General features: G+C 38.5%; 1 protein-coding gene across 12 annotated transcripts in view; it reads left to right on the plus strand.

The window, feature by feature from the left end:
• The window catches only part of AUTS2 (activator of transcription and developmental regulator AUTS2), a 1098554-nt gene that overhangs the window by 544064 nt on the left and 541185 nt on the right, over positions 1–13305 (plus strand). For 4 of the 12 annotated variants that reach the window (XM_079120204.1, XM_079120194.1, XM_079120196.1 and 1 more), the window contains exon 4: positions 10218–10253. The exons of the other annotated variants lie outside the window; for them this stretch is intronic. In XM_079120204.1, the coding sequence (XP_078976330.1) occupies positions 10218–10253 (36 nt within the window). The remainder of the gene's footprint in view (positions 1–10217; positions 10254–13305) is intronic. 12 annotated transcript variants of the gene reach the window in all.

Below are 13305 nucleotides of genomic sequence, written 5' to 3' on the forward strand. Positions count from 1 at the left end.
AGAAGTTAAACTTTACTAATATTCATTGTAATAAGCAGGAATAGTTGATATATAATTTTTAAACATGTGCATCGTAGAAATGTGTGCTCAAAACCTTTTTACTAAGAGGAGATTCACTAGTGTAAAAGCTTGCAGACCACTGAAACTGCTGGGTCTATTCCCTGTGATTATACTATGTAGGGAAGATAAGCCCAAGACACAGCCACTTTGCTACATGTCTCAGGAAAATCTGTGATGTCTAGGGTGAAATTTGGTGTATGAAATGTTGACTTCTTAGAAGAATTAAGTGAATTAAACAAAGTATATTTATTTTCATAGCATTTCAAATAAGTTGGTTATAGTTAATTACTCCCCTGTTCTAATGTGGTATAATGTCATTTAGATAGAGTACAAACTCAGTCTTTTGCTATGAATATGAGTATTTCTTGGAGTAAGAATATGTTTGTGTGTGTTCTTAGGTTTCATTAACTTTGTGATATAAGTATATATCATAATCCCCAAACCTAAGTTGTTAACAATAGTACTTTTCTTCTGAGATTTCATTATGCTTTTAATGTGAGATCTTATTGACCTAGAATCATTCTGAGGTTTCTTGGTCAGATTTTCTTCATAGATTGGAAAAATGAAAACCATGTCAACTCAGGAAACAAAAGCACTGTCATTGAGAACTCTTGACTGGTTGCTCTGACCTCACTTGCCATTAGCTCAAAAGAAATTTGCAGAAGACTGTCAATATTCGTGAACAGGGAGAATGAATAGTATTAAGGTGTCAACACTACTGTCATCTGTTTACAAAGTCAGCATAATCCCCATCAGAATTCTAATTTTTTTTTTTTTTTTGCAAAATTAGAAAAGCAGATTCTCAAATGCATATGTAATGGTTTGAGCTCCTGAAAAACCAGTATAATATTTTAAAAGGACAAAGTTAGAGGACACGCACGTCCCAACTTCAAAACTTACTACAAAGCTATGGTAATCAAGACAGTGAGGCACTGCCACCCCAAACATACACATGCTCATGTACAAATGCACATACATACAGTTTATATGGAATACAGCTGAGAGTTTGAATATGAACCTATACTTCTAAGGTCAACTGAACTGATTTGAAGATTACTGTTTTAGCTTTGCCCCTGCTCCCTGCTGTGACCCAAATACCTGGACAGTTTTAGGGGAGGAAACATTTATTTGGCTCATGGTTTTAGAGGTCTCAATCCATAGATGGCCAATTCCATTCGTCTGTGCCCAAGGTGAGGGAGTATCGTGGTGGAAGAGTATGGCAGAGGAAAGCAGCCCAGGACATGACAATCAGTAATTGGAGAGAGAGGGACTAAGCTTCACTCACCAGGGACTAAATGTATGCCCCAAAAGCATGACCCTGATGACCCACCTTTTCCAGCTGCATAATACCTGTCTACACTTATCACCCAGTGAATTTATAAACTGATTAGGTTAAGGGTCTCATAACTCAGTCGTTTCACTCTAAACTTTTTTGCATTGTCTCTCACATGAGCTTTTGGGAGACCCCTCATATCTAAACAATATCGAATACAAAGTATGTTCAATGGGGGAAGAATTTTTTTTCTTCAAAAGATGCTGTTGGGACAGTTGGATTTCCACCTCAAAAAGGATGAGTTTGGAACCCTACTTCACACCATGAACAAAAATAAACTCAAAATGGATGTTTCCCAAACATAAGTGCATAAACCATGAAAGTTTTGGAAGAAAACTCAGTGATAAATCTCCACAAACTTGGATTTGGCAGATGATTCTTAGATGTGACACCAAAGGCATGACAACCAAAGAGAAATAGATAAATTGTATTTCATCAAAGTTTAATACTTGGTGCATCAGAGGGTATTATCAAGAAAGCGAAAAGATACTATATATAAGAAAAGTATTTGCAGATCCTGTAATTGGTAAGTAATGTCCAGAATATGTGAAGAAATCTACAACTCAACAATAAAAGGACAGCCAGATTAAAAAATAGGGAAGAAGTTGAAAACATTAGTAAATGCTGAGAAGATGGTCTTAATAATTAATCATTAGAGAAATGCACATCAAAAGTGAAAGGAGATATCTCTTTACACCTACTAGAATGGATATAAATGAAAATAAAAAAGAAAATTAACGAGTGTTACCTTGCTAGTAAGAATGTAATATTGTGCATCTACTGTATAAAACAGCTCAGTTGTTCCTCAAAAGTTAAATATAAAGTTAGCATAGGAACCATCAGTTCTGCTTGTAGGTATATACCCAAAATAATGGAAAAGAGAAACTCACAGACTCATAAGCCAGTGTTCATTGCAGCATTGTTTACTATAGCCAGAAGGTAAAAAAACAAAAACAAAACAAAAATCTGTGTATCAACAGATAAATAAAATGTGGAACAAACACAGAACGCAATATACCCAGCCATAAGAAAGGATTAACATACTGATACATAATACAACATGAAAAATCCCTAAAAACATTGTGGTAAAAAAGATGCCTGACCAAAAGACAGCTATCGTATGATACCACTTACATGAAGTATCTTGAATGGGCAAATCTATAGATACAGAAAGTGGAATAGAAGTTTCTAAGAATGAGGTGCTATTGCTTGATGGTTAGAGTTTCTTTCTGGGGTGATGAAAACATTTTGTAAATAGTCGCAAAAGTTGCATACACTGTAAGTGTAATTGATGTCACCATTGTTAAAACGGCAAACATTATGTCATATATATTTATTTTATCACAGTTAAAAAAATTTAAAATAAAATTAGGGCTGTAGCAGTCTTGTCAACTGTTCAAGCCAGTTAGTGAAACACTTATAGTTCAGTGTTTTTTGTTGATTATTAAAATTCATTTTCTTGCAAGAACATTATTAAAAAGGAAAAGAAAGAAAGAAAGAAAGAAAGGGAGGGAGGGAGGGAGGGGGGGAGGAAGGGAGGGAGGGAGGGAGGGAGGGAGGGAGGAAGGAAGGAAGGAAGGAAGGAAACTAACTTGACATTTAGTGAGGTATTCCAAGACCACTAGCTGCTTTTTCCTGCACGTGTGCTGGTCTGAGGTGGCAGTCTTACCTCAGGTCCCATGGCAATCTAAAACAGGTTAAAGTGGAACCCTTTGTCAGGCTGGCCGCCAGAGCCACTTCTTTTGATATCAGGGCATCGTCTACCCACACAATAAATACCAAAAAATAAAGACATCACCCTTTTAGCTTCAGTGGAAATTAGTAATTAATTACTTTAATGACCATCAGAGAACAAGAAAGTTTAGTCTAAGACTGCTACAGGCTTTTGTAATATTGTTTTTCAAAATATCTCCTTTGTCACTTCTTACCATGTCTGTTTGTTTTTAACTTTCTTGAACAGATGAACCAGAGTTATAGCTTTTGCTGTCCTTGGCTACTAATTTTGTTCATTACTATTGGATTTTTCTTTTCTCCTCATTGTGGGATGTATCTTTCTGCTTCTCTTCATGCTAACAATTTTTTATTGAATGACAGACTTTATGGATTTTTTTTTGGATACTGGATATTTCTGATTTCTATAAATGTTTTTCATTTTGCAAAGAATTCTGAGATGTGGTTATGTTTCTTGGAAGCAGTTTTATTTCTTTGTGGTTTGTTTTTTGTATATTCTTGTGTGGGACCAGAGCAACCTTTAGTCCAAAGTTATCTTTCCCCAGTACTGAGCACTCTTATGTAGTACCAGTTGTACTACAATGGTCTTTCTCACTCATGCTGGGGGGATGACTGAGTGAGTGGAGATCTCCCTGCCTGCTCCTGTCTGGCGATGGTTTCCCTGGCCTTACCTCCTGTAGAGGTGCCAGTGAGTACTTGAGTACAGGCTGGAGTGAATCTTCTGCAGCTGTTTCAATTCTCCTTCTGCAGTGCCTCTCTCCCCCTTCATCCTTGGGTTTGCAAATTCCAGCCTCTTTGGCCTCCCCTGCTTCTCAATTCTGTCCTTTCACTCAGGGACCCTACTGTGCTTCGCCTGTATTACCCTCTAGTCAACACATACTGTGGCATGAAAACTCTCTAGGCATTGAGAAAACTGTAAGGTTCATCTTGTTTCCTTTCTCTGATATCATTATCTTGCACTGTCTTTTGCATATACTCTAGTTTCCTACATTTCCCCCTGTCTTTTAGTTGCTTGAGGTAGGAGAGTTAATTTTGTTCTTGCTAGTCTATCATGCCCACTACTGATTTTTCAGCTTTAATAAAAGTTTTCTTTTGTCTTTCACCCACTTTAATATTTATAGACACTGGCAGTTGAGACTTACTCTCAAGTGAGGTTAATACACTATCTTATTATTCTACCTTTTTATTTTTTTTTCTTAATTGGACGGGCAGAAAGAATAAGAAGACATTTCAGAATATCTGTAAGATTTGACTCGTGGGTAAAACTGAAAACAAACTGTGCTTGACTTTTCTTTATTATATATTACCAAATCATGTGACCAGGTGGGAATAATTGGCCATAAGGACTTTCGGGTAGATTGTCCACATCAGGCAAATAGTCACCTACTTAGATTAGTTACCAGGGAAAAAGTTAAGGGCAATAGTTGAATATGTAAATATTCATGATGAGTTAGTTATTCAGAGAAGACTTTGCTTCTAACTACATAGAATTTTCTAATTGTAGTTGTCAAAACTCGAAAACTGAACTTATTAAAAAACTTAAGTAAATTGAACATATATACAACCAAAATGAGCAATTTTGTTACAAATAGACCAAAGACCCTATATCCAAATAAGATCACTGTGTTAGGATTCCCCAGAGAAATGGAACCAAACAAATCAGAACAGAATCAGTAGAAAAAGATTTCTTATAAGGAATTGGCTCACACAGTAATGGAGCCTGAGGAGCCCCTAGATCTATAGTTGGCATGCCAGATACCCAGGAGAACTGACGGTGGAGTCAGAATCTGAAGGCTAGCAGATTTGAACCCAGGAGAGCTGCTGATGTTTTCCTTTGGGTCTTAAAGCAAGAGGAGAAACAGTGTCCTGAGTGCAAGACAGGCAAGGGGAATTTCCTCTTGTTCAGGGGGAGGATCTGCCTTTTGTTCTGTCCAGGTCTTCAGATTGGAGGAGGCCCACTTATATTGGGGAGTGCTATCTGCTTTATTCAAGTTACTGATTTAAATGTTTAACTCACCTAAAAACTCCCAGGGTAGGGCTGGGGATATAGCTCAGTTGGTGAATGCTTACCTCGCAAGTACAAGGCCCTGGGTTCAATCCCCAGCACCACAAAAGGAAAACAAAAACAACAAAAAAACCCTCCCAGAATAATGCTTTATCAAATATCTGGGTATCCCATGGCGTAGTCAAGTTGACATATAAAATTTTAGACTTCACAGTCACATTCTGAGATTCCAGGTGGACATGGTTAATGGTGAAGTGGGGCGTGTCTTCTGCCCACTGTAGAGTATCATTTAAAACTCCACTGGGAAATGTTAAAAGGATTGGGGTTGAAATTCTTACTTTAAAATGTTTAGTTTGTCTTTTATATGAAGAATTAAACAGATGAAGGCGAGAGCAGGAGTGAAATCAGGGGGGAAAGCCAGAGGCTTTTGAGCATACATGAGAGGTGTTAATGACTTGAAGTGGCAATAACAGAGGGTTGGATGATCAAGACTGGAAATGACCTAGTATTTCCACACCTGATGCTGTTTATAAATTGTTACTCCAGTTTTGGTTGAGGTTCCCTGTTAAATATATTTTGTGTCTCTTTGTCAGATTTAGTCATCTCATCTCCAGGCATATTTATATGGATTAAGATTATTAGGTTCTTGGGGCCTGGTTGTACCTCAGTGGTAGAGCACTTGCCTAGCACATGTGAGGCACTCAGTTTGATCCTTAGCAGCAAACAAAAAGTCTTCAACTAAAACTTTTTTAAAAAAAGATTCTTAGGTTCTTTTCACTTGCATTATTATTATTATTATTATTATTATTATTATTATTATTTTGAAACACAACGGGAAAATCTTTAAATGATCCTGTTTCGTGACCCTTGCAAGAAATTACTTGTTCATGTGACGACTGGTATTGTCCTTCTCCTTTTTACTTTCCTAGGGCGAAAAGCACAATGTGGAGGTGAGTAGGCAAGATATTAAACACAGTTGATGATTTGCAGGAATGTAACCCGGTGTGAGAAGACGCATCCTCACCTCTGGTGGAGTGTTCTCCCTGAGTCCTGTCCTCAGAGTAGGGATAGCAGCCTACTCTGTGGGGCTCTAGAATGACAGGAACACTACTGTTTTAGATGGATAATTAAGTGGGACATCCTTGTTGTAGTTTAGCTATTGAAACAAATGCTAAGTACACGAGATTGAGAGCTTCATAGTGACAGATACGCAGGCTGGGGACGGTGAGAGAACAAGCGTTTAATGAATGTCCACTTGCAAGGGTAAATTTCAGCAGCAGCTTTCTCCCTCCTCCCTCCCAGAAAATGTGTCTTACCCATGCATTCCCTCACTGTCCCAACAACCCACTGCAGCATGGGCCTCGGACAGAGTGGTGTTAAGGAAGCTCTGCTTTGCAATGTAGTGAGAGCCAGGAGGATAATTTACAGAGGTTGCTGGAGTAGTAGTCAAATGTGTAACCAAACAAACACGCAAACAAAAATCCCAGCAACATGAAATGACCATGGTAAACACTTCTACGGAGCCAAGAGTCGTGTTTCAGACAGCCAGCTGACTGCTTTTTCTCCTGTCCCTGCCTTCTCAGGCTGGCCATGACACATGTTCCTGCTTTTCCTCAGCCACTTCATGGCCCTCATTTCTGCCACTGCATTGAAATATGAATTAATTGGCAGCTCTAAACCAATTGAGGAAATAAGAATAAAGCCCATTTCATTACTCTAAGAACTATTTGCTTTGAAAACAAGAAAACTTCTCTCTCTTTCTTAAAAAAAAAAATCTTTTTCAAGTCTCAGTTTGATGCAAACTTGATTCTGTGGCCACTTTTATTGTGTAATTTGGACACAATTAAGGCCTTCAGGCTAGACATTTGGAAACCCTCTCTTCTCATTAGAAATGAGGGAAGGGCAGAAAGTTAAAGTGCAGTTGACCACTGAAGAATTGCTGTGCGGTGTGTTTGGTAGGTGCCACTGCCTCTCTACCTTTCTAGGCCTTCCCTCCAGTGTCTGCCTCTTCCCATAACATGAGAAAGCAGCATCAGCTCCTAAATGTGTTTCAGTGAGTGACTAATTACAGCACATTTCAAACTATGAAAATGTTGTTTTTATTTCATTTTTGTAGCATAGTATGTTGGTACCTGTGGTTTAGAGGTGCTTGTGTAATTTCCTCATTTATTAAATTATTAGTTTCAAATGTTTGTAGCTGTATTTTCAGATGGTGACTTAATTGGACATACTTAACCAATATACTTTACTGGGCCCTTTGGATAGCAAAGCCTCTGGGTTATGTGATCCTTGTTATAAGTGTTCGTTCAAACCCTGTCCTCTCCCTCTGGGCAACTCCTTAAATATCCATACTTTGATCGTGAGTGTCCTGTTGGTGTTTTGGAGTAGTGTCCCAGTAAATACAAGGTCATTGTTAAAATTCTCCAGCTATAATTGAAGGGAATAGTCAAGAAAGGTGTGGGTAAGGAGTAAGACAGGAAGAAATGTCAGTGTCCTGGACTTGTGGCAAAGTAGCATAGAAGAGAGGTTTTTGGTAAAGTTTTTTGCCTGGTTCAGAAATTTAAAAAAAAAAAAAAAAAAAAACATAATGCCACAAATCTCTTCCCTTAGTTAAAAAAAAAAGGAAGTGGTGAGTATAGTGGCAAATGTGGACAGCCTCTGGTTCTGAGGTTTTGTGTGCCTTCATGCAAATGCTGAAGCGAATTCCAGTGGACCTTTAACATACGGAGGATCTTGGTGTTGGTGTTCCTTCATGTGTCTGTCTGTGCTTGTGGGGGAGGGGTTATAAGGCAGGGTGCTTAATGCTTTGTTGCATTATGTTAATTCCTCAGCAGTGCAATCAAATTCATGTCGTAATTAAAGCTGTCAGTTGGAAGGCAAGCCAATCGCCACGAAAGCACAGCATAACAAATGAAGTGAAATGATTCTGCGTGTAGCTATACAATGCTTCACCAGGCATGAAATTAAATAAGTAATTTGATGTTGACATCAGAAATTGAAATGATACCCACTGTTCCCTCATTCAGTTAGACCTGCATAAACAATAGCCAGAACAAATATGCACAACAAAGCCCTCTTCTCCACCTAGCTCCCTGAGTAATGTACAATATATATGCAAAATGAGCATAACAGAGCTTTCCTAGACCTGAAGGATGTAATTTTCTTTGGTATACAATAAAACGATGTGTACATGGGGGTGGGGAGGTGGTTTTGGAGGGGTACTTTTCCTTCTGGAATAAAATACATTTGAGGGAAGCAGGGTGAATGAAATAAACAAATCCCATGGTCTCTCTGAGTAATTCATCCTAAAATGAGTTTACTTCCCAGGGGCATGACTCCAGGCTGGTGGAGACCTAACTTGGCTTTTGCCTTCACCTGTTCCATGGAGGGCTGTGAGTGCTGAAAACATGTGACACTGTCACATGGTTAATCACTGTACGAGAAGCTGTCTCCATGACTACTGTGGATCTTTCTTCATACTGCTATGGGATCAAGATTGCAGCAGGATTTCCAAGAACTGAGTCCAGTGTGTTGGAGTGGTGCTTTATTGCTCTGAGCTTGTCTGAAACACTGAGGTGAAGAAAGTTCTTCTGGACCTGGATTTAGGAATGCCCTAAATAGTGCTGTCTTTGTTTCATGCAGACACAGTTCCAACTCCATACTTCTTCTCAAACAGCTTAGAATTAAAAAAGAAAAAATCCACTCTGATGTATTTCTGGAGATGTTAAATTCTCCTGAGCCTTTTTCCTATATATAATCTGTCCATTCATTTATTCATATGACCGTTCAACAAATGCTTACATGATGCATTTTGTGTACAAGGCATTGTGATATGTTGTGGAACAATGAAGAATAAGCCTGATGGTCCTTCCTACCTGTGGTTCATAGACCCAGGGGCAGGACTTGTTGGTAGGAGAACCAAAAGTGAAGTGAAAGACAGTTGAGTCAGGATTGAGGGCAGGCTGCTCCAGAAAAGGTGTTAACACCCAACACAGTTCATCAGACCCAAGGCCTGGCAGGGGCAAGACTTTGTAAGGAGAAGTTTTAGGAAAAACACAAAGAAAGAAGAGAAACTCAGCTGGACACAGAGGTGCATGGTGGTAATCAGAGCAACTCTGGAGGAAGATGACAAGTTTGAGGGCAGCCTCAGCAACTTAGTGAGATCCTGTCTCACAAATGAAAAAAATAGAAAGGACTGGGGTGAAGCCCACCTGGATTCAATCCCTGGTACAAAAAGCAAAACAAAAATAACCCCCCAAACCCAAATCAAAAAACAACAAAGGACATCAGACAGGTTTGAAACACAGTGTTTTTTGTTTGTTTGTTTGTTTGTTTGTTTTTAAATTGGCTTCTTTCTCCAAATAAATAATATCCTGCATTCATTTTTGAATTATTTTTTTTTGGGATTCCCTGTGTGTTAGAATTATGGCAGTCCGCATTGATAATTCTTGTGACTAAAACCTTCAGAAAAATGGTGCTTTCCACTGCCTCCTTCTGCCCACACATTCTTTGCATTTTGGTCTACTAATTATGTTTACAAAATGTCTCATTTTTGAAAAGAACTGTGTGTGTACTAACTGGTGCCTTCAGGGAATAAACTGGCAAGTAGGTCACACTCTGGAAAAGTCATCCAAGCCCTTTGGGCTTTTTATTTTCAAGTCAGTCTGGGCTTTTTCCTCTTGCCTGCCCCTTTGTGGCCACAAAACCGAGTAGCTTGAGACCAGGGTGTTGAATGTCAGCAAGTCAGGGAGGCAGGCTGATTCTTGTCTGTTTAGTCTCAGTGCAGGGCGAAATGCCATCATTAATTCATTACCCAGCTGCCTGTCAAATAAATTGGCAATTACGTCCACCGCAGAAGCTTGGAATTCAGTAAATAGCACGTTAGCATCTCTGAGTTGTTGAGAGATGTAAAGGGGGAAATTAAGCAACACGGTGTTTGTATCAGTAGCAGATGACAAGGGGCAGCATGCGCTGGTGATGTGATGTGGTGATGAAAAGTCTGCAGAGGGCTGGTAATGAGCTGTGTGGGTTGAAACATGTTTAAAAACCAGTGCTGATTTTCCACTGTGTCTTTATGCTTTATTGCAGAGTTCAGCTCCTTCCAGCTTGGGAACAGGCTTACTTCCGTAAGTCTATCTCACCTTCCACATACGGTCCTTGCTGTGGCATGATTCACTCTAAAAGGAATGCTCAGTAGGATGGTGCAGAAATCTAAGAAATCCCCTCTCAGTCCTAAGACAGACTGATTTCTGTCTTTTATTGGGTAGTGTTTATTTTTAAAGGAATTACCCGTTGGGACCCTAGGGATCATCAGTTTGAGATGTCTGTGTGTTCCTGAGCACCTAGTGCATTTGCCCCACGTCTGGCAGTTCAAGGGGACACAGGGAAACCCGGTTGCTCAGGCCACCTGGGCTCCATAATTGTTTGTTTACTGAGGGGTGTTATGACTGGGACAGGATTCAGGTTGAGCATTGAGGTAGTAATTCACTTTCAAGATTTCTTGAAGAACTTCCCTGTATATACAGTGAATTATCTTTTTTTTTTTTTTTTTTAACTTTTGATGAGAGGTGATTTTAATGCAAGTTTTCACTCATAGTCTGGGGAGATGGCCTTCATGTTTTCTTTTAACAATCATTAAACTTGTTTTAGCAAATATAATTGTATTATTTTATTTCTGGACCTTATTCTCTGTCCTTTGGGGGAAGGTTAGGGATGGGGTGACATGGAATTATTCCAATATTTTTCATTCACAGACAAAAAATATCCCTTTCTTACTGTTATTTATAGCAAAATTACCCTTTTTGGTTTTTGGTAATCCTTTTCAGGATACAAGTGGGAAAGAATTACAAATAAGCATTATTTACACAACAGGATAACATATCATTGTATAAGTTTATTGTGGTATTCGCAGGAGCCTGATTTGTGTACATGAACATTGAGACTATAATGCCTATTTACTGTTTTCTGAGAAAATAATGAAAACATAAAAATAAAGTGAAAAAGTAATTGCCAGTTCAATTTAGTTGCTCCTAACTTTTTCCCCCCTCAAAGAAAATTACTCCTCTTTTCTTCTGTTCACACGTTTCACTCAATACATTTGCATTAAATGTATGAAAACCAGCATCATATCATTGAATAATGACTCTTTTCCAAGCTTGGCAAAAATGGCATTTTCTAGATGTTGTGTTTTTTTTTTTTTTTTTTTTTTTTTTTTAATCTTAATCTATAATAGGAGAAAAGGGATAAAGATGATTTGGGACCTGCTTAATATAGTTGGCACACTTTCCCTTGCTCCTACTTATTGTGACTGAATATTCATGCTTACAAAAACATTCAGTATCTTCTTTCAGTAGCTGAAAGAACAGACGTGGTCCCATCTGCCATCTCTTCACACCAGGCTGGATTTGGGTTGAGATGCTGGAAGTAAAATCTGAAGGCTGACAATTTCTATTCTTCGTCCAAAAGCGAATTCTCCCCTCTGCTTTCTTCAGCAGAAACAAAGCCCAAACTACCACCCACCCCTGATCACTTGTAGACTGAACACTCTGGTTGCTGTTCCTGGTAATGGGTACTGCACATGCTACCGGGGAGTTACATCCCTGGCTCTTTTTAAAATGTTATTTTGAGACAGGGTCTCACCATGTTGCCCAGGCTGGCCTTGAACTTGCCCTCCTCCTCCCTTGGCCTCCTGAGTAGCTGGGATCACAGCAGGCACCACCGTGCTGAGCTGCATTCTAGAGTGTTTTGTCAGTGTGATCACCCTGAGAAAAGAGGCTCATCTGTAAAAAGACTCTCTTTTGCTTTTATTACTACTTACTTTTCTTTCTAGTTCTAGGAATATTTTTATTTCTAATAGTACATTTCATGAGCATAGAGTAATTAGGAGTCTGAAGTGGTTTTACACTAGACAACATTGAGTAACTGTGATAGCTTTCCTTGTTTTGGTAAAATTTCTCATGAACTGACTTTGTTTATATCGAAATCTGTCATATTATTAGCTTACATGGAGAAGATGTATACCAGATGTATGTTCAGTTCTCAACTATGACAAAAATGTCCTACTTAAAATCTGTTTCCAATAATGTGATTGGTTGTATTATCAAAGGTGCAAAATCCATTGATAACTTCTTGCCAAGTCTTCATCAAAAAGTATCTTGTTTTCCACTTTCATTCCCACAGTATTACATACTTAATTTCAGGGTATTTAGCATTATGAAATTTCACACTTTTAAGTGGGATATTGTATGTTCAACCAGCTTCTCTTAGTGTTTTGCAAACATGTTCTTGCACTGTACTTTTAATAGCACAAAATAACCATTTACTTACGTTTGTGAAGAAGACTTAGCATCAGGTAAGTGGGATAGAAATTTCTGACTGTATCCTTAATCCTCTTCAGCAACTCTTTGAAATGTGGATGGATGCAGATCACCCACAGAATCATTGAGCTATTAATGTCATTGAACCATAAAGTGAATTCCGTTTTAAGAAAACTGAAGGCACTTACCTGTTGATCCTAACAACCTGGAACTGTTATCTTAAACACTGTCCATGTCCCAGCATCTTACTTTCAGCATCTTTCTTCCTTTAGTCTTCATGCTCCTGTACAGTTTTAAGTGAACTAAGGCAAAATGTTGTCTCTTGTGTGTTAATTAAACAGATGACCATCACCATATGTGCAGGTGTGTGTGTGTGTGTACGTACACTCATACTCACACCCACCCTTCTTTAGCCAAAGCCAGTGTACTCTCCTTTTTTTCTGCTTCTTTTAATATGTCAGTAGTGATAAGTTAAAGTGTTTTAAGAAGACACTTTTGGTTTTGATCTGGTTGTATTTGTTTATATCTCCTTGGTTTTGTGTTCCAAGGATGTCTGCTTAGGTCTGCCACTTCTCCAATTCATTTAGAAGCAGAAGATTTGAGAAATGAGAACAGCAGCTAAACTCAGTATTTACATAAGCATATTGCAAAGAATTCTTAAAGTAGACAAAATAGAGAAGGATTGGAACAAACTTTCCACATTTTGGGGAGATTTTGAATGATGTGGGTGTTACATACACAGAGACATACGCACATATATATTCATTACGTACACTTGCCTGGCTAAGCTCATATTCTAAACATAAATGAAATATAGACTCGTTGGACTCAGTTTGCTTTTTTCTTTTTCTTTTTTTTTT

Source organism: Sciurus vulgaris, assembly GCF_902686455.1.
Source record: "Sciurus vulgaris genome assembly, chromosome: 18".
Taxonomy (NCBI): domain Eukaryota; kingdom Metazoa; phylum Chordata; class Mammalia; order Rodentia; family Sciuridae; genus Sciurus; species Sciurus vulgaris.